The sequence below is a fragment of the Phyllobates terribilis genome, unplaced genomic scaffold, assembly GCF_046119375.1.
Source record: "Phyllobates terribilis strain yellow unplaced genomic scaffold, ASM4611937v1 Scaffold_10__3_contigs__length_209671492, whole genome shotgun sequence".
Taxonomy (NCBI): Eukaryota; Metazoa; Chordata; class Amphibia; order Anura; family Dendrobatidae; genus Phyllobates; species Phyllobates terribilis.
The window spans coordinates 17,872,302-17,897,559 of record NW_027362770.1 but is presented as its reverse complement, the minus strand read 5'-3'; the positions used below and the strand labels follow the sequence as shown (position 1 = coordinate 17,897,559).

Below are 25,258 nucleotides of genomic sequence, written 5' to 3'. Positions count from 1 at the left end.
CACCTTCTCATTTAAAGATTTTTCTGTATTTTCATGACTTTGAAAATTGTACATTCACACTGAAGGCATCAAAACTATGAATTAACACATGTAGAATTATATACTTAACAAAAAAAGTGTGAAACAACTGAAAATATGTCTTATGTTCTAGGTTCTTAAAAGTAGCCACCTTTTGCTTTGATGACTGCTTTGCACACTCTTGGCATTCTCTTGATGAGCTGCAAGAGGTAGTCACCGGAAATGATCTTCCAACAATCTTGAAGGAGTTCCCAGAGATGCTTAGCACTTGTTGGCCCTTTTTCCTTCACTCTGCGGTCCAGCTCACCCCAAACCATCTCAATTGGGTTCGGGTTTGGTGACTGTGGAGGCCAGGTCATCTGGCGTAGCACCCCATCACTCTCCTTCTTGGTCAAATAGCCCTTACACAGCCTGGAGGTGTGTTTGGGGTCATTGTCCTGTTGAAAAATAAATGATGGTCCAACTAAACGCAAACCGGATGGAACAGCATGCCGCTGCAAGATACTATGGTAGCCATGCTGGTTCAGTATGCCTTCAATTTTGAATAAATCCCCAACAGTGTCACCAGCAAAGCACCCCCACACCATCACACCTCCTCCTCCATGCTTCACGGTGGGAACCAGGCATGTAGAGTCCATCCGTTCACCTTTTCTGCGTCGCACAAAGACACGGTGGTTGGAACCAAAGATCTCAAATTTGGACTCATCAGACCAAAGCACAGATTTCCACTGGTCTATTGTCCATTCCTTGTGTTCTTTAGCCCAAACAAGTCTCTTCTGCTTGTTGCCTGTCCTTAGCAGTGGTTTCCTAGCAGCTATTTTACCATGAAGGCCTGCTGCACAAAGTCTCCTCTTAACAGTTGTTGTAGAGATGTGTCTGCTGCTAGAACTCTGTGTGGCATTGACCTGGTCTCTAATCTGAGCTGCTGTTAATCTGCGATTTCTGAGGCTGGTGACTCGGATAAACTTATCCTCAGAAGCAGAGGTGACTCTTGGTCTTCATTTCCTGGTTTTCATAGTTTTGATGCCTTCAGTGTGAATGTACAATTTTCATAGTCATGAAAATACAGAAAAATCTTTAAATGAGAAGGTGTGTCCAAACTTTTGGTCTGTACTGTATATATATATACAGTATATATGTACATATATATATATATATATATATATATATATATATATATATATATATATATATATAGGTATTTGTGTGTGTGCATATGTGGCAGAGTACAGCTCTTCCTGCAGAGAACATTCCCAGCCTCAAATTTCACAGTTCTGGCAGATTTGGAACTGCTGTAAGCTATGTTTTATGATATGTTATACTGTTTTTTACAGAGCTCTGAAAATTAGATGAAACTGCTTATGTGTCTCAGTCTAATCAACAGAGCTGACAAGTGATCTAAAAAGAAACAGGATAACTGCTCTAATAGCAACTGGAATAATTTTATAATTTTTTTGTATGTGAAAAGTAGCAAGAAACAATATGCAGCCACCATTTAGTAAGGACTTTCATGGCATAGTATTATTAATAAAAATACAATATGTAACCATTAATCACTCTTCTTATTGTAGTCAACTACTGCATGAGTTCTACACATGCATTCCTCCCGAGAGACTCCAGCAGCAAAAAGTACAGTCTATGAATGAAATTATTGGCAGTAACCTGTTCAAGAAGCAAGGTAAGACCTTATGCGTACTGAATAAACCTGAGATGTCTGTATTTATATATTTATATGTGTATATCAACATGTAAATAAATATATTTATATTATTGATGAGTGTAGACAGTATATATGTGTGCGTGTGTATGTATATATATATATATACATATGTATAATATATATATATATATACTGTATGTATACTGTATACACTCATCAATATTACAGTTGCAGCAAAAAGGGAAGTCATGAAATTATGGCAGCAACCTTTTTAGGGTCATTCAGGATAGAGAGAAAACATCAGCGCTCACAGGTTAACAATATAGATAAGAAGAGAAAGACGTAAAATATTGAACAAATACTCTAGACAATAATTTGATTAATAACTGCAGCACTGAAGATGAGTGTAGTAGTCATGTGCCTGTATACAACTAACACTTCAGCTTTATTTCGGCATTCAGTGTGGGGTGAGGGGAAGAACAGCCCAGCTGACTGCACTGTGAGAGGAGAGCTATAACTGCAGAAGTGTTTGAAATGAAACACAGCTCAGCTCTGCTATACTGTCCCTCCCCCACACTGATTGACTGTGAGATGGAAGCTGAAGAAGTCTTAGTTGTACTCAGGTAGAGCTCTGCAGTGAAATCAGTAGAGCAACATGTCTTACACTGGTAACACCCTGTTTAATTTAAAATGAGCTCTGAAGGAAGATTCTCCAGGAGACCTATTCCTTTTAACTTTGCATGTCTGTTTACTAGTCCAATTTGACAACAATACATGCAGTAAACTGGCCCCCAGCGGTAGTCGGTTTTCCTAAGCTAACCTTCTTTCACGGGACCATACTTTTCCCGGACTTCTAAGCTTTTCTCTCCTCGCTGAAGGGGGTACCCACTTGCCTATGATGTCCTGTCGCCTCTGTAACAAGCTTCTTTCCATGCTGAACTTTGTAGTTTCCACACCCGATTAACTTATGTCCTCCTTCTGTCACCTTCTCTCCATCACACAATCTACTCTACACACTGACCTCTGACCACTCACTAGCTACTTCCTATATCCCTATAGTTTTCTCACAGTTTCCCCCTATAGTGCCCCCACCTTCTCTCCCTGGGGACCACATTGAGGTTATCCTTCCAGGAACCTGACACACACACTGCCCATGAGGATAAAATACACTCTTTATACAACATTGGCAGAAATGTAACCACACACAATAATAAACTTGTAACCACTTGCCTCAATGTTTTCTTAAGGGAAGCAGGTTTCCTGTCCACCCTCTCACAATGCCACACCAATAAAGCAGCCTGTTTTTGCATTATGATTTTGGTACTGCCTGCTGCTAAATATTTTGCAGTGTTCAGGCTTTTCAGGACCAAAATAAGCCATGAATGTTCAGGATCAAATAGACTAGGAACTATAGCTCTCTATCCGCACATGAAGCAACATAACCTGCTCTTTTGGGAAAAACTGGAAGCTGTCCGCCTGCTGCTTCTCTGTATGCTATTGTTTCCGATAGGCAGGCTATATCCTCAAGTAGTGCCTGGTTATTGTCATCATCACCATCATCTTAATCTACCTCTTCCTCCATTGTGTCATCAGTAAGCCACATGTATGCATTCAGTCACTAAACCAGCTCCCATATGTACAATTTCACAACAGTTGCAACTGTACCACATATATTGTACTGCCTTTTGTGAAATGATGGTGTGCACTAAGCCTTATGTTTTTCTTGAAAACAGCCATCCCTGTTTTGTACTGTCACGTGGCAAACACCATACACTGCTCCTTGGAATTTACATCATATTGCATAATTGCAACTACATACTTTAAATTACTTTCATTGTCCACTGATGCACTTTATTTAATATATTAAATGCCTGCAATGCACCATAGCAAGGGGGCCTGGTCCATATTAGTGACTTCTCCATATCAGGCAAAGCTTATGCTCCTCTTTAATGATATCTCCATGTCCTCAAATACAACTGGGCAACATAGTAAGTGAAAATATCAGAAGCATCATGGTTTCCGTGCATTTCGGCAATGTAAAAATACTTGTTACAATGCACACACACTCTGACTATTGGGCACAATCGGCAAACATTTTTCAAACAAAAAATATAACCTTCCAAGACCACAATTTTTTTTACCAACATCATAATTTTTAGTGAACATAAAAAGTGTTTGAGAATCATCTGATGTGAACTACTCCTGTAGACTCCTATGCAGGACTGGTCATAAAAGGCAAAATTTTCTAAAATAAAAAAAATAATGATTTACCGTGACTTTACCATCTTCATAATTTTTGGTAAAAGTTAGTATTTTATGTGCAATGAGGAGTGTTAATTCCACTGGCAGGATTCTGCATAGGACTGGACCTCTGCTAAGGCCTGAGCACAAAAGTAAGAAAAACATTTCAAACAAATATTCATGGGCTCTTATGACATACAATTTTATTGTCCTTCATCATATATTTTTGTTAATAATAAGAGCTTTTGTACATTGAATGGGGTGAATTTCTCAAGCAGGATGATGTTTATAAAATGCAGGTTTAAATAGATTTGATGGACCATGGGCCCAGGTACTGTAGGTGAATTCTTAGTAGTCACCCGCTCAAGAAATTTGTTTTCATTTGGACTTATGACGCGCCCCCTGGGCCTGTGTTGTGTAGCGTTGCGCACGCGGAGAATACCCGGAGCCGGATCTGATAGGGTTAGTAGTCCTCGTGGCGGTGACCCGGTCCGTGCCCAGGGTGTCAGACTAAGTGGCGGAATTTAGTAGAAGATGTTATAGTGTTCGACTACGCCACCCGTTGAATGCGGTTACGAAACCGCCGCTGCAGGGCAGACCGCTGAGGCCGGTGGTACGGTTGTGCAGCGTGGATAGTATAACCCCCAACGGGAGGGGTACGGCCTCAGGGCAGCGGACGTGGATGATGGGGATAGCAGAATTGCACGCAGGCACCAGGAACCACTCAGAGACGTTGCGGTGTAGTTCAGGGTCTTTACTGGTGGCAAAGGTAGACCCTCCCGGGAGTTCTGGCTAGCGATCGGGGTCTGGTCAGTCCGTGAGCAGATAGGATCTCCCCTGGCCAGGCGGAGTTGTAGGCCTCCCCAACTAATTGTACTCTCCCTGGCTACCTTGCTAGAAGCGGGTAAAAGTAGCCCACGTCCCTGAGTGTACCGTGTGGTGCTCACCCGTATGGCCGGTGACTCGGGGCCTTCTGGTAGCCTCCGCTCCACGACGGCGGTGCTGGTCACTTGCGTGTGACCGTGCCTTCGGGTTTCTTGGCCAGAGGACCTGAAATCCCCTGCCGGTCGGTTTCTGCTGCTGGGTATGGATCCGTCCCCACAGCCTCGGACTCCGTGTCCGGTGAGATCTCTTCAGTCAGGACCAGCTCTACAGCTTTCAGTCCCTGACCCCTTTTATCACTGCTCCCACAGAGCTCCTGATCTTGCTCTCCCTACATCTGCTCCACTCCAGACCAGACTGTGTCTCTGTCTGGGACTCCTCTTCTTCTCCCTAACCCCGCCTCAGCCCCAGTTTATATAGGGGAAGTTCTTCCCCTCCCAGGACTGGGCAGGAGGTGTGGCATGCTTAGGGTTCCTGACCAGGAGACCTCTCACCTGCTCTCAGACGTAATATTGCTATTACTGTGGTAACCAGACCCATGGGGTGCCACATTCCCCCCTAGTAAAATTTAGTACTCCGGGACTAAACATATTTTTGAAAACATAACAGGGTATAAACAGGAACAATACAATAAGGAAAAACACGTTAAGGTGGTCACGGCGTGTCCGCAACCGGGTGCAATTTTTGAAGCAATAAGGGTGTCCATTTCACCAAAGCACAGGGAGCCGTAACCAGGTAGGGGTCTGTCCTGCCCCGAGTCTTTAACAGTCTTTAGTCCATTCCTGGGTTACGCTCCAAACATATATACAACAGAGTTCCGGTTAATCCACAAAAGACACCTATAAAATAACTGGAAAAACATAATTATTTACAAGCAACAGTAAACAGGTAAATACCAATAAGACAGTCTGAGCACTTTAGATCCTCCAACGTACGGGCAACTGGCCTCTAGTGGCCCTAGTAGACCTACGGAGCTTACTGACCGGTCCTGAGCTACAGGGTGTAGGAGCTGTCAAAGGTAAGCTGGGCAGCTGTCTACGGGCTCTTTGGCTCACTAGGGGCACGGCAGGCTCACTATAAGCAGAGGGTCGATTCTCCTGGTCTGCTTGTGTGGGGTCTTCTGCCTCCTGGACCGGCTGCTCTTCCAGCTCTACCTGTTTTTCAGTAGGCACTTGGGATGCTGGCTGGAGGAAGGTGAGGACGGGTACCACAACAGCGCCATTTACTTGTGTCCAAGACCGAGGGAAGTCTCCGAGTGCAGTACTGACCATCTCTTCCCTTTCCTCTGCGGGTCTAGGGTTTTCTTTATCTTTTTAAAGGGTTTCGTAGCTGCTCAGGACACTTCTTCAGGTGATCTCGGGAGACAATGGCTGTGGTTTCTCCTCCATCCTTACTGATTGTGCAGATTTTGGGGTTTTCATGGCTTGATGGCAGTACGGTGTACGGGTCCTTCTCCCACTGGTCGTCCAACTTGTGGAGCCGTCTTTTCCTCTTCAAGACCTGCTCTCCAGGTACCAGGGGAACAGCGGGAGCATACTGGTTGTAAGTCTTCTCCTGTCTTTCTCTTGCTTGACAAAGACTTCGCTCAACGCTCTGCTGTACTTTCCGGTACTGCTGTTGCCTCTCTGTGTCCCAGTCTGCTTCTGGTGAAGTGTCCTCGGGTGTCAGGACTCCCATATCCAGATCAACAGGCAGCTTACCAGGTCTTGCTCTCATTAGGTAAGCCGGGGTACAGTTGGTAGAACCTACAGGGATGTGGTTGTATAGGTCCACCAGATCAGGCAGTTTCTCAGGCCACAGACTGCGTTCTTCCAGGGGCAATGTTTTCAGAAGGTCTATCACCACCTGGTTCATCTTCTCGCAGAGTCCATTGGTTTGCGGATGATAGGGTGTTGTTCTTATCTTCCGGCAGCCATACAGAGTGCAGAACTCCTGAAAGACTTCCGCTTCAAAGGCAGGTCCTTGGTCCGTCAGCACCTGCTCTGGGTATCCGTGTGGACGGCAGAAGTGCTGCTGGAAGGCTCTAGCTGCTGTTTGAGCCATTAAGTCCTTGACGGGGACTACAACCAAGAACCCGGAGTAGTGATCCACGATGGTTAACGCATAGACGTAGCCACTTCTGCTGGGGGTCAGTTTTACATGGTCCAATGCTACCAGTTCCAACGGCTGCCTGGTGACGATGGACTGAAGGGGGGTCTTCTGGCTGGCTCGGTCCTTCCTTCTTAGGTTGCATGGGCCACAGTCTCTGCACCACCTCTCGATGGTTCCTCTCATGCCTACCCAGTGAAACCGCCCGCGCAGCAGGAACTCTAGCTTCTTCCATCCGAAGTGCCCAGCTCCGTCGTGGTATGCCTCCAGTACCATAGCCGCGTCTCTTCTTGGCACCACTACTTGCCAGATCAGTTCATGCGTCCGGGAGTTAACCATTCTGCGGCACAACTTCCCCTTGTAAAGGAACAGTCGACTCTTCTCAGCCCACAGTTGCTTGGTCTCCTCCGGAGCGTCTGGGTCAAGGCGGGCATCTGGCTGAGTCAACATCTCTTTCACCAGTCGGACGGCGGGGTCACTGTCTTGCGTTTCCGCCCAGTTGTAATGAGGTAAGGGGTTGAACGTAGCGGATTGCTTACCCCTTACACGGTGGGAATACTGGGTAGTCCCATGACGGTGGAACGCGGGGAGTTCAACTTCTTCCAGTTCCTCTGGATCTTCCCCTACGTCCGGTAGGTTTGGCATTCTGGACAAGGCATCCGCGTTGGTATTGGAGCGTCCTGCCCGGTATTTGATCGTGAACTCATAGTTGGACAGGCGGGCCATCCATCTCTGCTCCAGGGCACCGAGTCTTGCAGTGTCCAGGTGTGTCAACGGGTTGTTATCCGTGTACACGGTGAACCGGGAAGAGGCGAGGTAGTGCCTAAAGCGTTCGGTGACTGCCCACACCACTGCCAGGAACTCTAGCTTGAATGAGCTGTAATTCTCAGGGTTTCTTTCGGTGGGTCGCAGTTTTCGGCTGGCGTAAGCAATTACCCGTTCTCTCCCCTGCTGGATCTGGGACAGTACAGCTCCTAGCCCGATGTTACTTGCGTCGGTGTAGAGGATAAAGGGCTGGCTGTAATCAGGGTACGCCAGGATTTCATCCCCCGTGAGGGCCATCTTCAGCTGGCGGAAGGACTCTTCTTCCAGCTTCTCCCATCTGAAGGGCGGCTTCTGGTTCTTGGCCTTCCTGGACTGGCCTATCAGGAGGTCCTGCATAGGAGCTGCCTTTTTGGTGAAACCGGGAATGAACCTTCGGTAGTAGCCTACCAACCCGAGGAACTGCCGCACTTCCTTTACGCTGGAGGGTCTTGGTCATTCCTTAATCGCGGTGATTTTATCAGGGTCGGGAGCCACTCCGTCAGCACTCACCACGTGTCCCAGGTACTGCACCTTTGGTTTTAGCAGGTGACACTTCGACGGTTTCACCTTCAGACCGTAGTTTGCCAGGGCTTCAAACACTTCCGCCAGGTGTTTCAGGTGGTCCTCGTAGGTTTTGGAATAAACTATAACATCGTCCAGGTACAGCAGGACCGTCTCAAAGTTCCGGTGTCCCAGACAGCATTCCATCAATCGTTGGAAGGTTCCTGGTGCGTTGCAGAGTCCGAACGGCATGCAGGTAAACTCGCTAAGTCCCATCGGGGTGGTGAATGCGTTCTTCTCCCGGTCCGCCTCTGCTACAGGAACCTGCCAGTACCCGCTAGTGAGATCCAAAGTGGAGAAGAAGTTAGCAGATTTTAAAGCAGCCAAAGACTCCTCTATCCTTGGTAAGGGGTACGCATCTTTGTGTGTGATACGGTTGATTTTCCGGTAATCTACACACATTCTCATGGTGTTGTCTTTCTTTTTAACCAAGACTAGTGGAGCTGCCCAGGGGCTACAGCTATCCCTGATTACCCCAGCCTCCTTCATGTCTCTAAGCATCCCCTTGGCGTGTTGGTAGTGTGCAGGGGGTACGGCACGATACCTCTCCTTTATGGGAGGATGGTCTCCCGTGGGGATGTGATGTTCCACTCCCTTTACTCGCCCGAAGTCTAGCGGGTGTTTACTGAACACTCTCTCGTATTCCTGGATCACCCGGTAGACTCCCTGCTTTTGGTGAGCGGTTGTGGAGTCAGTACCCAAATGCAGTTGCTGACACCAGTCCTGCATTTGTTGCTTAGAGCCGTTACCTTCCTCTGGTTGAGATGGAGGCAAGGGTTCCACAGACTGTACAGAATTTTGGTTGATGGTATACAATTTGGCTAGCATAGCATACCGGGGCAGGTACACTTCCCTCTTCCCAATATTTATTATGCGAACGGGCACCCTCCCATGGCGTACATCAACCACCCCCCGTGCCGTCAAAATGGTGGGCCTACTGTCTGAGTAGACTGGTTCTACCATTGCCTGGTAATCTCTACCTCTCAGACCAATAGCTGCCCGGCACCAAATCATCATTTCACTTTTCGGGGGCATGGCAATAGGGAAAGGGTCACACATTCTCACGCTACCAATCTCACCACCGGAGAGTTCCACCTGTTGCCGTCGCATCAGTGCCCGGATCTCTTTTTGGAGCACTCGCTGCTGGCCGGAGCTGGCGTTCTTGGCAACCTGCTGTAAAATGAGAATCACCTCTGCAAGACAATTTTCAATCACATTAGTTCCTAGAGTTATCTTTGGGTGACTCTCGCGCTTGTCAATGTCCACAATGATCAGTCCCTGTGCTGCCAGTTCGACTTTACCGATTTTAATGGTCATCTCTTTAAATCCGATCTGTGGCACGGACTGACCATTGCTGGCGATGATACTCAAGTCATTGTCTGGGTAGCGGGTTATATCCGAGTCATTCCAGTACTGCTTGAAGAGCACGTACGGGATGGTGGTGACCTGTGACCCGGTGTCAAGTAGGGCACTCATAGGAATGCCATCCAGTACCACAGGCAAGACTGGACGTCCTCCCACGTATTTGTCACGCCAGTTCGATGGGCCTGGTGATCTTATTCCTGGGGGTTGGCCCTCTACCCCAGGTTGTGCCAGTTTAAAGGACAGTACCTTGCCATATGTCCGGGTTGATTGCAGCGGCGGCAAATGGGTTGTCCGTCCTCGTTGTATCAGTCGCTGGGTCTTCCTCTGGCCGGTGGGGTCCTCCTTGGTCGGCGCCACGGGATATCCTCCGGTCCGGATGCCAGCTGGATCTTCCCTGGAGTAGAAACCTGTAAAGACTGCACAGTTCGGGTTAGCGCGGCAACGCTTTTAGTTAGCTCTTGGACCTGATGGTGCAGGTCTGTAGCCGGGTCATTGTTTAAAGCCTGCGCATCAGCTCCCACAGGCCCTGCCGACAAGGGCGCCGTCTCCTGGTGGTAAGTGGTAGCAGGGCGTTTGTGGGTCACAGCGCCACCTGGTGCCGGTTCTCGGAGCACCCGGATGGCTCTGTCCTTGAACTGTGCAAAGTCCAGATGAGGGTCCTGTAAGGCCATTGCTCGCAACTGGGTTCGGTGGGCATTGCAATGTAGACCCTCTATAAATTGTTCAGTCAATAGCTTGTCTTCGTTTCCCACGCCGTCAGGGTCGGCCTGCTTAATGGCTCTCAGGGCCTCTTGCAGGTTTAGTGCATAGTCCCTTATATTCTCATGTGCTCGCTGCTTGCACCCGTAGAATCTAAGCTTGATCTCGGCTGAGGTACGGGTATCAAAGGTGTCCTTCAGCCGGGCTAGTATCTCTGCGACAGTCCTCCTCCTCCCAAGTGGCCAGGACTTTACCTCCCTTTGGGCTGCCCCTGTTAATTGAGCCACCAGGATGCTCACTTTTTGCTCTTCTGTGAGGGGGTACACCTGGAAGAGGCTATCCAGCCTTTCTCTGAAGTCATTTAGGGTATGTGACTCCCCTGAGTACTGGGGTAGCCAGGCTGCCCCCGGGATATAGGGCATGGTGAAAGGCATGACCGCAGCAGCGGTGGCACTGGCGGTGGCTGTGGCAGTGAAGCTCTCCTCCGTATCCGACATCCTCCTCCCCCCTAGTGGACCGTGGCCTACCTTGCGATGATCCTCTTCCGTAGGCCGCGGCTCCGCAGTGGATCGTCAGGGTTGAGGACCTTCCGTCGCGCTCCTGTGACGTCGGCGTCTGCTGGGCTCCTTCCAGGACCTTACGCAACGTCCGGACGTGAGGCGGAGCTTCAGTTCTCGCGCGCTTTTGGAGTCCACTCCCCTCTTCTTCCCGCGCGGCGTCCTCAAGATGGCGTCCAATGGCGGGAAAACTCCACGGATGGCGGGAAGAAGGCAGAAGATGGCGTCGGATGGCGGGAAAACTCCACGGATGGCGGGAAGAAGGCAGAAGATGGCATCGGATGGCGGGAATCTTCACCACAGATAAGTTTAACAGTCTTTTTCAGGCACGCAGTACCCGGTGGTTGCGGGCACGGAATCCTGCCGACTACGCCAAAGTTGACGCGCCCCCTGGGCCTGTGTTGTGTAGCGTTGCGCACGCGGAGAATACCCGGAGCCGGATCTGATAGGGTTAGTAGTCCTCGTGGCGGTGACCCGGTCCGTGCCCAGGGTGTCAGACTAAGTGGCGGAATTTAGTAGAAGATGTTATAGTATTCGACTACGCCACCCGTTGAATGCGGTTACGAAACCGCCGCTGCAGGGCAGACCGCTGAGGCCGGTGGTACGGTTGTGCAGCGTGGATAGTATAACCCCCAACGGGAGGGGTACGGCCTCAGGGCAGCGGACGTGGATGATGGGGATAGCAGAATTGCACGCAGGCACCAGGAACCACTCAGAGACGTTGCGGTGTAGTTCAGGGTCTTTACTGGTGGCAAAGGTAGACCCTCCCGGGAGTACTGGCTAGCGATCGGGGTCTGGTCAGTCCGTGAGCAGATAGGATCTCCCCTGGCCAGGCGGAGTTGTAGGCCTCCCCAACTAATTGTACTCTCCCTGGCTACCTTGCTAGAAGCGGGTAAAAGTAGCCCACGTCCCTGAGTGTACCGTGTGGTGCTCACCCGTATGGCCGGTGACTCGGGGCCTTCTGGTAGCCTCCGCTCCACGACGGCGGTGCTGGTCCCTTGCGTGTGACCGTGCCTTCGGGTTTCTTGGCCAGAGGACCTGAAATCCCCTGCCGGTCGGTTTCTGCTGCTGGGTATGAATCCGTCCCCACAGCCTCGGACTCCGTGTCCGGTGAGATCTCTTCAGTCAGGACCAGCTCTACAGCTTTCAGTCCCTGACCCCTTTTATCACTGCTCCCACAGAGCTCCTGATCTTGCTCTCCCTACATCTGCTCCACTCCAGACCAGACTGTGTCTCTGTCTGGGACTCCTCTTCTTCTCCCTAACCCCGCCTCAGCCCCAGTTTATATAGGGGAAGTTCTTCCTCTCCCAGGACTGGGCAGGAGGTGTGGCATGCTTAGGGTTCCTGACCAGGAGACCTCTCACCTGCTCTCAGACGTAATATTGCTATTACTGTGGTAACCAGACCCCTGGGGTGCCACACTTACATGTAGCAACAGAAAGGTCTGTCTGATTACAAGTCACTAAGAGGGCTAAGTTTTTGGAAATTTTATAATTTTAAAAATATGAAGCCTGTTAGTGCACTGTATTGTTAACCCTTTTATGACCTTGGATGTATCTATGCATCCAGGTTGGTAGGTACTTACCAACCTTGCATGTACGGATACGTTGAGGTGATTTTGCGTGCACAGGAGTTGTGCGCAGTCGATCGCCACCGGGTGTCAGCTGATTCTGATGGCTGATAGTGGGCACTCAGTGTTCTTCCAGCACCTTAACCCACTAAATGCTGCGATTTGATATTGATCTCAGCATTTAGAAGGCTGGCAGAGGGAGGGACCCCCACCTGCCCTCCAATCGACGTCATCGCGGGGCCCGATCGTTTCCATAGTAACCCAATGTGATCATGATGACATCCAGGTCACCAGGCATTAGCAAGTTAGTTACACCATGAGCAGTGCATGATCTAACTAACTTGTATTTGCAGCACTGACAGGGTATGAAGCATAGCATTGTTCCTGCATTGCTATGCTTTATAACTGCGATTAGACTGCAAAAAGTGAAAGTCCCATAGTAGTAAGACTAAGTAAAAAAAAATGTTGTAAAAATATTTTTAAGAAAATCAAGAAATAATAATAACATATATATATATATATATATACAGCACAGACCAAAAGTTTGGACACACCTTCTCATTTAAAGATTTTTGTGTATTTTCATGACTATGAAAATTGTACATTCACACTGAAGGCTTCAAAACTATGAATTAACACATGTGGAATTATATACTTAACAAAAAAGTGTGAAACAACTGAAAATATGTCTTATATTCTAGGTTCTTCAAAGTAGCCACCTTTTGCTTTGATGACTGCTTTGCACACTCTTGGCATTCTCTTGATGAGCTTCAAGAGATAGTCACTGGAAATGGTCTTCCAACAATCTTGAAGGAGTTCCCAGAGATGCTTAGCACTTGTTGGCCCTTTTTCCTTCACTCTGCGGTCCAGCTCACCCCAAACCATCTTGATTGGGTTCAGGTCTGGTGAATATGGAGGCCAGGTCATCTGGCGTAGCACCCCATCACCCTCCTTCTTGGTCAAATAGCCCTTACACAGCTTGGAGGGGTGTTTGGGGTCATTGTCCTGTTGAAAAATAAATGATGGTCTAACTAAACGCAAACCGGATGGAATAGCATGCCACTGCAAGATGCTGTGTTAGCCATGCTTGTTCAGTTTGCCTTCAATTTTGAATAAATCCCCAACAGTGTCACCAGCAAAGCACCCCCACACCATCACACCTCCTCCATGCTTCATAGTGGGAACCAGGCATGTAGAGTCCATCCGTTCACCTTTTCTGCGTCACACAAAGACACGGTGGTTGGAACCAAAGATCTCAAATTTGGACTCATCAGACAAAAGCCCAGATTTCCACTGGTCTAATATCCATTCCTTGTGTACTTTAGCCCAAACAAGTCTCTTCTGCTTGTTGCCTGTCCTTAGCAGTGGTTTCCTAGCAGCTATTTTGAAGGCCTGCTGCACAAAGTCTCCTCTTAACAGTTGTTGAAGAGATGTGTCTGCTGCTAGAACTCTGTGTGGCATTGACCTGGTCTCTAATCTGAGCTGCTGTTAACCTGTGATTTCTGAGGCTGTTGACTCGGATAAACTTATCCTCAGAAGCAGAGGTGACTCTTGGTCTTCCTTTCCTGGGGCGTTTCTCATGTGAGCCAGTTTCTTTGTAGCGCTTGATGGTTTTTGCAACTGCACTTGGGGACTCTTTCAAAGATTGCCCAATTTTTCGGACTGACTGACCATCATTTCTTAAAGTAATGATGGACACTCGTTTTTCTTTACTTAGCTGCTTTTTTCTTGCCATAATACAAATTCTAACAGTCTATTCAGTAGGACTATCAGCTGTGTATCCACTTGACTTCTGCACAACACAACCGATGTTCCCAACCCCATTTATAAGGCAAGAAATCCCACTTATTAAACCTGACAGGGCACACCTGTGAAGTGAAAACCATTTGCGGTGACTACCTCTTGAAGCTCATCAAGAGAATGCCAAGAGTGTGCAAAGCAGTCATCAAAGCAAAAGGTGGCTACTTTGAAGAACCTAGAATATAAGACATATTTTCAGTTGTTTCACACTTTTTTGTTAAGTATATAATTCCACATGTGTTAATTCATAGTTTTGATGCCTTCAGTGTGAATGTACAATTTTCAAAGTCATGAAAATACAGAAAAATCTTTAAATGAGATGGTGTGTCCAAACTTTTGGTCGATACTGTATATATATATATATATATATATATATATATATATATATATATATATTTATATATACAGTATTGTATCCAAAAATAAATATTTTTATGGAAAAAAACAAACAAACAAACAATAAAAGTACACATGTTTGGTATTGCTGCTTCTGGAACGATCTATAAAATTGTCCCTCTAGTTAACCCCTTCAGTGATCACCGTAAAAAAAAAAAAAAAAAATCGAGGCAAAAAATGATGCTTTATCATCATACTGCCAAACAAAAACTGTAATAAAACGCGATCAAAAAGATGAATAAAATTAAAAATGGTATCACTGAAAACGTCATCTTGGCCCGCCAAAAACAAGCTGCCACACAGTTCCGTCAGCCCAAAATTAAAAAAAGTCATAGCTTTCAGAATAAAGCGATGCAAAGATAACTATTTTTTCTACTTTTATTTTGCATTGCAGCCACAACTGTAGCTGTGATTACAATGCACTCCAGTGGGTTCAATATGCCTCGATGCACATCCTGGGGCTCACATAATGGCCCTTGCATATGATTCCCCTTACTGTTTCATAACATTCACAGTTAAACATTTTTTTTTTCTCGATCTATTCATCAAATGTATCCCTCTTCCCAAAAAAATGAATGAATAAAGTTTGCTTGGTAGGTACACAACCAAGACGATGTCTGCAACAGAGTGCTGTGTGATTGTAAAATTGGACTAGTAAAACTGATGTGCTAAAGAAAAAAATGTTTTTCACACACACATTGTGAGGTAGATTGTCTCAGTTAATTGGCTTGATACTAGAGAAAAACAATCCCTCGCACAAAAAAGTGCAAAAACCCAGTACACTCCTTTATGAGAAGCAATCACACTGTGTGTGACTGGCATTGATTTCAATTTTTATTTCCTTTAAAAACTATTTTGAATCTGCTTTTTATTGCTTAAGGAATGTGTAATTTTAGTTCATATGTAGCAGGACAAATACCAGCAACACCATATGACTGATCAATGACACTGTTTGGCACTGCCTGACACTGTTGCTGGCACATTTCCTCTTTCTTTCATCTACTAACAAGTAAATCTCTGTACTATTTTCAGACTACTGCTTTTAACTTCTTCAATGCTGCAGCTGCATAAAATCACCCTAAAATTTCTGCTGCTTCAGATTGATTCAATCATCTCTAATGGTCATTGCAAAAGTAAGGCCTCCTGGTTTTGGCTCCCACTTCTGAGAAAAAATACTGACCAAATACTGACCAAATACTGATAGTGGGGCCGTGGCCTATGGCTGGAGCCACACTAGCATATAGCATCTGATGTGAGAGCATCGGATGCGACATGCTAATGACACTCGGCTCCTCCTCTGCTGTGAGCGTGAGCCGAGTGTCAGTGCTTTGTGCTCTGATCATCTCAAATGAGAGAATCTCAGCACAGGTGCGGACGAGACGGAGAGAGACATTTCTCCATCTCCTCCATCTCCTCTATTGCCAGTGTCTGCTGAGTGCAGTGCGATGTTTCACACGCATCCATAGACTTGTATGGGTGCGTGCGATCCAACTCTCGCAGCCATTCGGAGAATGTGTCGATTGTTTTCGCATGCCATATCGGCATGAGAAAATTATCACAGATGTGATCTGCACACATAGTTTAAAACTGGACCGAGTGCAGTCATATCGGATTGCAATCGTCCGATTTATTCGCAATTGTGAGCGAGTCCTAAGTGGTATAATTTGATTGACATAAGCTGACAGTGGATTACATGGTGGCATGTTGCATCCACAACATGAGTGACATATTATACCACTGAGGTTAGGCTTAAAATGTCAAAACATGGTAACATATTATGATTCTAATTTTTTTCCATTTAGAATGTCGTGATATTTTGTTGCCTATGATGACCAAAGAATTAAAAGGATGGATAGAACAAGAAGGACTTGAGTTGTCCCAATCAAGAGATAAGAAGCACTGTGTGTTTTTGCTCAACAGCATCCTGGAGGTGCTCAGCAGTCAAGATGTGGTAAGAATAATCATCATTACTGTTATGTGCTTAACTAAATTATTCAATGTGTTAATGTCAAAAGCATTAACTCTAAAACTTTTTTTTTTTAACTTTTATTCCAGACTGCCTTCAAAAAAAGCAATCTGATCAAAATTTGTATCTTCTTAATAAATTTAAATCATCAGAATATATAGCACTGTGTACATACAAGTACTGTAATGCAGTTCAACTAGTCTTTGTTTAAAACGGTCAGCATATGGTCACAATTGTGTTTTCCTATTGCACTTTAATGGCACCATCTTTCAGCACAAAGACATGATGCCAGTAGTATGGCACATGATTGGATTCAGTGGTCACATGCTCACAGGCCTGGACTGCTAATCTGCTCCTCCGGGCATTTGCCTGGTGGGCCACGGTGTGGCGAAATGAGCTCCTGGTGCAGAACTGGCTGGAGGACTGGCCATTTTTAGTAGCGGTGCAGCCCCTTTAATTTTTTCTTTATGTGGTTAGAACATTAAGGGCTTGTTCACATGATTGATAATTGCAAGAGAATCGGATCAATTATGGTAATGACATTGATCAAGCTGTGATCCGAGTTATACCCATAATATAACTTTGAGTCAAGTGCTATCTGATAAAACATTGGATAGCACTCGGCCATGTTATATGCCAGTGTGAGTGAGGCCTTACTGTGCCAAACATATTCTCATCTGCATCCCTCAATACAAAAGTAAGAGAATCGGATGAGAATAAAAGAGAATGTGTTTGGCAAATCACGTACTTATGCAGGGGTGGACACTGACAAGTTGGGACCCCTGTGCAAGAAATCTGTCTGGGCCCCCCTCCTTTTATGGACGCAAAGCTAGAAAGCTAGCTTTTATATATACAGGGTGGTCCAAAAGTAGGTGGACAGAAAGTGTAATAAGGTTATGAAGGGGGAGATTTATCAAACACTAAATTACAGCCGCCTGTCTGGATCATCCTCCAATAAGCCATGAATTAGACGTGGACGATAAGCTTTCCACCCAATAGATTTCAAGATTCGCATGATAGAAGCTCGTGAAATTCCCAATTCCAAAGAGGCTCTTCTGGTGGACTTTTTTGGACTCTGAACAAATGTTTCAGCAACAAGTTGTTTATTATCTTCTGTACAGACTGTTTTGGGTCGACAAGTTTTTGGAGCATTAAGGATTGAGCCAGTGGCATTGAATTTGTCACGAATGCGGTAAATGGTTTGTCCCTTTGGGGCTTGAGTACCAAATGTTTCAACCCAATTTGCTTTAACGGTTTCAGAATTTTGAGATTTCCAATACTCTGTTAAAATCCATTTTCTTGGGTCTGTATTTAAATTATTTGCCATTATGTGTTATCTGAATTATCTGAAAAGAAAACAGATTTGGGGGAGATCTATGTGTGAAAACTAGATCTGTGAAACTGGCTCAGTTGCCCTTAGCAACCAATCAGATTCCACCTTTCATTTTCCAAAGAGTCTGTGAGGAATGAAAAGTGAAATCTGATTGGTTGCTAAGGGCAACTGAGCCAGTTTCACTTTACACCATGTTTGATAAATCTCCCCCTTCATAACCTTATTACACTTTCTGTCCACCTACTTTTGGACCACCCTGTAGATAGATATATATATATATTTATATATACAGTACAGACCAAAAGTTTGGGCACACTTTCTCATTTAAAGATTTTTCTGTATTTTCATGACTATGAAAATTGTACATTCACACTGAAGGAATCAAAACTATGAATTAAAACATGTGGAATTATATACTTAACAAAAAAGTGTGAAACAACTGAAAATATGTCTTATATTCTAGGTTCTTCAAAGTAGCCACCTTTTGCTTTGATGACTGCTTTGCACACTCTTGGCATTATCTTGATGAGCTTTAAGAGGTAGTCACCAGAAATGATCTTCCAGCAATCTTGAAGGAGTTCCCAGAGATGCTTAGCACTTGTTGGCCCTTTTGCATTCACTCTGCAGTCCACCTCACCCCAAACCATCTCGATTGGGTTCAGGTCTGGTGACTGTGGAGGCCAGGTCATCTGGCGTAGCACCCCATCACTCTCCTTCTTGGCCAAATAGCCCTTACACAGCCTGGAGGTGTGTTTGGGGTCATTGTCCTGTTGAAAAATAAATGATGGTCCAACTAAACGCAAACCGGATGGAATAGCATGCCGCTGCAAGATGCTGTGGTAGCCATGCTGGTTCAGTATGCCTTCAATTTTGAATAAATCCCCAACAGTGTCACCAGCAAAGCACCCCCACACTATCACACATCCTCCTCCATGCTTCACGGTGGGAACCAGGCATGTAGAGTCCATCCGTTCACCTTTTCTGCATCGCACAAAGACACTGTACTGTACTGTATATATATACTGTATATATATATAACACACACCCATATACAGTACAGACCAAAAGTTTGGACACACCTTCTCATTTAAAGATTTTTCTGTATTTTCATGACTTTGAAAATTGTGCTTTCACACTGAAGGCATCAAAACTATGAATTAACACATGTGGAATTATATACTTAACAAAAAAGTGTGAAACAACTGAAAATATGTCTTATATTCTAGGTTCTTCAAAGTAGCCACCTTTTGCTTTGATGACTGCTTTGCAAATGTAGCACCCCGAGGGCTCGGCTGCTACAGGGGTATTGCACCTCAAACCAGAGGTGTGATATCCCACTCCCGGGTAAGGACGGAGTATGGATCAAGGCTCAGTAGGCTGCATACATCACACATACCCCATTTCCAAGGGACAGCTCAGCGGTGCTCCCACTAGACAGAAGTGCAGGCACGACAGCATCTGTCCCTGGCTGGAGTGGGGAGGGGGGTGGAATACCCAGTGCTGTAGGGGCAGATAGGGGTTGGGTCCTGAGCATAGGAAGGTGCCCATTGGTTGCTAGTCACCTGGGCTCATGGTGAGAGGGAGGTATAAAAGGTGGGCACCATCTTAGCTCTGGGAGAAAGAAGAAGAAGTTCAGTCTGTGAGGAGAAGTGGAGAAGGCAGGGAGCAGGGCTGCTGCATGGGCTCTGCTCCCTGGGCAGGCCTAGCACAGAGGCCGGGGCCAGAGAGAGAGAGAGAGAGAGAGAGGAGAAGGAACAGTGGAAAGGAAAAGGGAACAAGACCAGAACAGAAGTAACAAATGAAACAGAAAGGCTCAGGAACGAGAAGGAAGAGAGAACCCTAAGGACCCAGGAGATTGCGGGTGACGGGTTGGCAGAACAGGGTACCGGATCCCAAATTGGTGGAAGCAAATCATCTTCAGCCAAGAACCGGAGGTCGTGACCAGCCCTTGGTGCGACCCCTCACTACACCTTGCTAGGAAGTCATACCATATAGGGTCAGGGACGTGGGCACGTAGCCCTCCCTAGAGAAGGCCCGCGGGAGCTGGACATAAGCTGGGTCACTGGTGGGGCACGAGCCGGAGAAATGACCGAAGGGAGCTTTGAGACATACTCCAGAAAGACCTGGGAGTTGACCGAGTCCCTTGCCTGGTGGACGCACAATGGCTTGGGTGGTCACTGCTTCGCAAGAGCGACCTGGAGAATACAAACTGTGATTAAAGGACATTGGATTGCAACACGTTGTCTGTGACTTCTTGCTCCTCCGGCACTATTGGTATTGGGACTACCTCCACCATCACTCCCATCATCCACGCTAATTGCCCTGAGGCTGTACTCCTCCCGTGGGGAGTCATCCCATTCTTAGCTGCACACATAACACCGGCCTCAGAGGTCTGCCTTGCCGCGGCGGTCCCCATTGACCGCAATCCACGGGTGGCGTAGTCGGACTATTATCACACTAATAAGACTGCCACTGAATTGACCACCCTGGGCACAGACCGGGTCACCGCCACAGAGACTACAACCCCCAGCGATCCGGCTCCGGGTATTCCCCGCATGCACAACACAGGCCCAGGGGGCACGTCACACACTCTTGGCATTCTCTTGATGAGCTTCAAGAGGTAGTCACCGGAAATGGTTTTCACTTCACAGGTGTGCCCTGTCAGGTTTAATAAGTGGGATTTTTTGCCTTATAAATGGGTTTGGGACCATCAGTTGTGTTGTGCAGAAGTCAGGTGGATACACAGCTGATAGTCCTACTGAATAGACTGTTAGAATTTGTATTATGGCAAGAAAAAAGCAGTTAAGTAAAGAAAAATGAGTGGCTATCATTACTTTAAGAAATGAAGGTCAGTCAGTCCGAAAAATTGGGCAGACTTTGAAAGTGTCCCCAAGTGCAGTTGCAAAAACCATCAAGCGATACAAAGAAACTGGCTCACATAAGGACCGCCCCAGGAAAGGAAGACCAAGAGTCACCTCTGCTTCTGAGGATAAGTTTATCCGAGTCACCAGCCTCAGAAATCGCAGGTGAACAGCAGCTCAGATTAGAGACCAGGTCAATGCCACACAGAGTTCTAGCAGCAGACACATCTCTACAACAACTGTTAAGAGGAGACTTTGTGCAGCAGGTCTTCATGGTAAAATAGCTGCTAGGAAACCACTGCTAAGGACAGGCAACAAGCAGAAGAGACTTGTTTGGGCTAAAGAACAAAAGGAATGGACATTAGACCAGTGGAAATCTGTGCTTTGGTCTGATCAGTCCAAATTTGAGACCATGTCTTTGTGTGACGCAGAAAAGGTGAACAGATGGACTCTACATGCCTGGTTCCCACCGTGAAGCATGGAGGAGGAGGTGTGATGGTGTGGGGGTGCTTTGCTGGTTACACTGTTGGGGATTTATTCAAAATTGAAGGCATACTGAACCAGCATGGCTACCACAGCATCTTGCAGCGGCATGCTATTCCATCCAGTTTGTGTTTAGTTGGACCATCATTTATTTTTCAACAGGACAATGACCCCAAGCACACCTCAAGGCTGTGTAATGGCTATTTGACCAAGAAGGAGAGTGATGGGGTGCTACGTCAGATGACTTGGCCTCCACATTCACCAGACCTGAACCCAATTGAGATGGTTTGGGGTGAGCTGGATCGCAGAGTGAAGGCAAAAGGGCCAACAACTGCTAAGCATCTCTGGGAACTCCTTCAAGATTGTTGGAAGACCATTTCTGGTGACTACCTCTTGAAGCTCATCAAGAGAATGCCAAGAGTGTGTAAAGCAGTCATCAAAGCAAAAGGTGGCTACTTTGAAGAACCTAGAATATAAGACATATTTTCAGTTGTTTCACACTTTTTTGTTAAGTATATAATTCCACATGGATTAATTCATAGTTTTGATGCCTTCAGTGTGAATGTACAATTTTCAAAGTCATGAAAATACAGAAAAATCTTTAAATGAGAAGGTGTGTCCAAACTTTTGGTCTTTTCCTGTACACAGTGTAGAATACAGGCAAACTTTCTTGTTTTGTTCTATCCCCTCCTCTCTGTGTTCTTGCCGGCTTAGCACCTCTTATTGCACTGAAGAGAAGCACCTCATTGACTGAAACTGGTGCCTGTCACGGATTACAGGTTACTCCTTTGTGACAGGAACAACCAATGAATGCTTCTTTAAAGTGCCAAGAAAGTCCTGATCATTATACACCGTATAATTACTGTGACATGTCATAGAGAATCTGAAATAATAATTGAAATAGATTTTTTTCTGGAATAAATTGTACCTCTGTAAATTAGATTCTAAATGGCAACCTAGACAAGTTCCTACTTTTGCATATCATACATCCCAGCCCTGGATATGCTGTCTAGCCCTGGTCTCATGAATAAACACTCAGATATGTTGCAAATCTTTTGCCAGTAATTAATTAAAAATCTAATTGCTTTTTTCCAGGATTCAGTCTACTATCACATCCAAGAAATTACTGAACAACTTTTGCGAACTGTAAATAGGACGGTCATAATGATGGGGCGAGACCAAGAATTAACTGTGAGTGTTTCTTGACTTTGTATGCTAATTGCTCTTTAGAGAGGAAGAGGACTAGTGCCATCTATTGGAAGAAGCAACCCTAAAAGTTAATATTGATCCTTTAACAAGCCTTGCCACATGATTTAGGATAAAAGCCAAACCAGAATCTCATTTTGCAGACATAGTGTTTCTTGGTGTTGCTCCTCATGAGTGTAAAGTATGCGATCTGATTTGGCTAGATGAGAGGGTTCTGACTGGGATCTTAGGGTTAACGTTTCTCCCCGTGGAGAGTGACATTCCAAAGTCAGTCATCACATGCAGGCATGTCACTCTCCACAGAGAGAAACATTTCTCCTTAGATCTTTAACAGTAGTTCCTTGATGATTCTTCTAATGTATATTTACCATCTAGTTTTCATCCATTTTCTCTTTTTATATCATGGCCTGATAACTTGGCTGATATATGTAAGTAACTTGTACTTAAGAATATCCAATTTAGTTATTCGGCATGTACAGTCATGGCCAAAAGTATTGAGAATGACACCAAAATTATATTTTCACATGATCTGCTGGCCTCTGGTTTTTATTAGTGTTTGTCTGATGTTTATATCACATACAGAAATATAATTGCAATCATATTATGAGGACCAATAGGTTATATTGACAGTTAGAATGAGTTAATGCAGCAAGTCAATATTTGCAGTGTTGCCCCTTCTTCTTCAAGACCTCTGTAATTCTCCCTGGCATGCTCTCAATCAACTTTTGGACCAAATCCTAACTGATAGCAGTCCATTCTTGCATAATCAATGCTTGCATTTTGCCAGAATTTGTTGGTTTTTGTTTGTCCACTCGTCTCTTGATGATTGACCACAAGTTCTCAATGGGATTAAGATCTGGGGAGTTTCCAGGCCATGGACCCAAAATCTCTATGTTTGGTTCGATGAGCCATTTAGTTATCACCTTTGCTTTATGGCAAGTTGCTCCATCATGCTGGAAAAGGCATTGTTGGGCACCAAACTGCTCTTGGACGGTTGGGAGAAGTTGCTCTTGGAGGACATTCTGGTACCATTCTTTATTCATGGCTGTGTTTTCAGGCAAGACTGTGAGTGAGCCGATTCCCTTGGCTGAGAAACAACCCCACACATGAATGGTTTCAGGATGCTTTACAGTTGGCATGAGACAAGACTGGTGGTAGCGCTCACCTCTTCTTCTCCGAATAAGCTGTTTTCCAGATGTCCCAAACAATCGAAAAGGGGATTCATCAGAGAAAATGACTTTGCCCCAGTCCTCAGCAGTCCACTCCTTGTACCTTTTACAGAATATCAGTCGGTCCCTGATGTTTTTTCTGGAGAGAAGTGGCTTCTTTGCTGCCCTCCTTGAAACCAGCCCTTGCTCAAAGAGTCTCCGCCTCACAGTGCGTGCAGAAGCACTCACACCAACCTGCTGCCATTCCTGAGCAAGCTCGGCACTGATGGTGGTCCGATCCCGCAGCTGAAACAGTTTTAAGATATGGTCCTGGCGCTTGCTGGTCTTTCTTGGGCGCCCTGGAGCCTTTTTGACAACAATGGAAGCTCTCTCCTTGAAGCTCTTGATGATGCGATAGATTGTTGACTGAGGTGCAATCTTTGTAGCTGCGATATTCTTCCCTGTTAGGCCATTTTTGTGCAGTGCAATGATGGCTGCACGTGTTTCTTTAGAGATAACCATGGTTAACTGAAGAGAAACAATGATACCAAGAACCAGCCTCCTTTTAAAGTGTCCAGTGATGTCATTCTTACTTAATCATGACTTATTGATCGCCAGCCCTGTCCTCATCAACACACACACCTGTGTTAATGGATCAATCACTAAAACGATGTTAGCTGCTCCTTTTAAGGCAGGACTGCAATGATGTTGAAATGTGTTTTGGGGGTTAAAGTTCATTTTCTGGGCAAATATTGACTTTGCAAGTACAGTAATTGCTGTTAAGCTGATCACTCTTCGACATTCAGGAGTATATGCAAATTGCCATTACAAAAAATGAAGCAGTAAACTTTGGAAAATTACTATTTGTCTCATTCTCAATACTTTTGGCCATGACTGTATTATGATTCTCTGTCTTTTCTTGAACTTGCTTACTGTATTGATGTACCCATGGCTGCTACCAGGTATTTCAGGGCCCCATACTGGCAAAATTTTTGGGCCCCCTTGAGACTCGGCCTAGACTCCACTTCAGCTCCACCTCCATCTCCACCCCTCGAACCTTCCACGTCCCACCACCCACTCTTGGTAAAACTCCACTTCTGCACACCATCCTTACCAATCACACATTAACAGTTCCCATCAAACATCATATCACATATATAGCCACTGTATTTACAAAATAGGGAGTACCCCAAAAGAGGCCCCTCTCTAACAAGCCATAAAACTTAGCTTTTATTTCATATTTGATTAAAAACGCCCAGAGGTGTATAAAAAGCTTTGTCCCTAATCTCCCTTTAGTATTTAATAGTGGTATTCATATTTCTACACACACACTTATTGACACCCGGGTGCCTTCATTCAGATGGCAAAATAGGACAAACTGTACTCATAGCACAAGTCCCTTCAACATGTTTCACCGCATGTGCCGCATCATCAGGTCTTTGCCAGTGTCCCATCCCCTGATGACGTTGAACATGTGGTGAAACAGGGAATGGGACACTGGCCGATTAGGGACAAAGTTTTTTATATACCCCCAGGCTTCCAGAGCACATTCCCCAATTTTTCCCCAACTTCTACACTACACCAGATGAAGAAAAAAAGCGACATAGTGCTGCCCTGCAC

General features: G+C 45.7%; 1 protein-coding gene across 5 annotated transcripts in view; it reads left to right on the top strand.

The window, feature by feature from the left end:
• The window catches only part of DOCK2 (dedicator of cytokinesis 2), a 1,661,574-nt gene that overhangs the window by 923,565 nt on the left and 712,751 nt on the right, over nt 1-25,258 (top strand). For all 5 annotated transcript variants that reach the window (XM_073649510.1, XM_073649507.1, XM_073649509.1 and 2 more), the window contains 3 exons: nt 1,590-1,696; nt 16,444-16,592; nt 22,380-22,475. In XM_073649510.1, the coding sequence (XP_073505611.1) occupies nt 1,590-1,696; nt 16,444-16,592; nt 22,380-22,475 (352 nt within the window). The remainder of the gene's footprint in view (nt 1-1,589; nt 1,697-16,443; nt 16,593-22,379; nt 22,476-25,258) is intronic.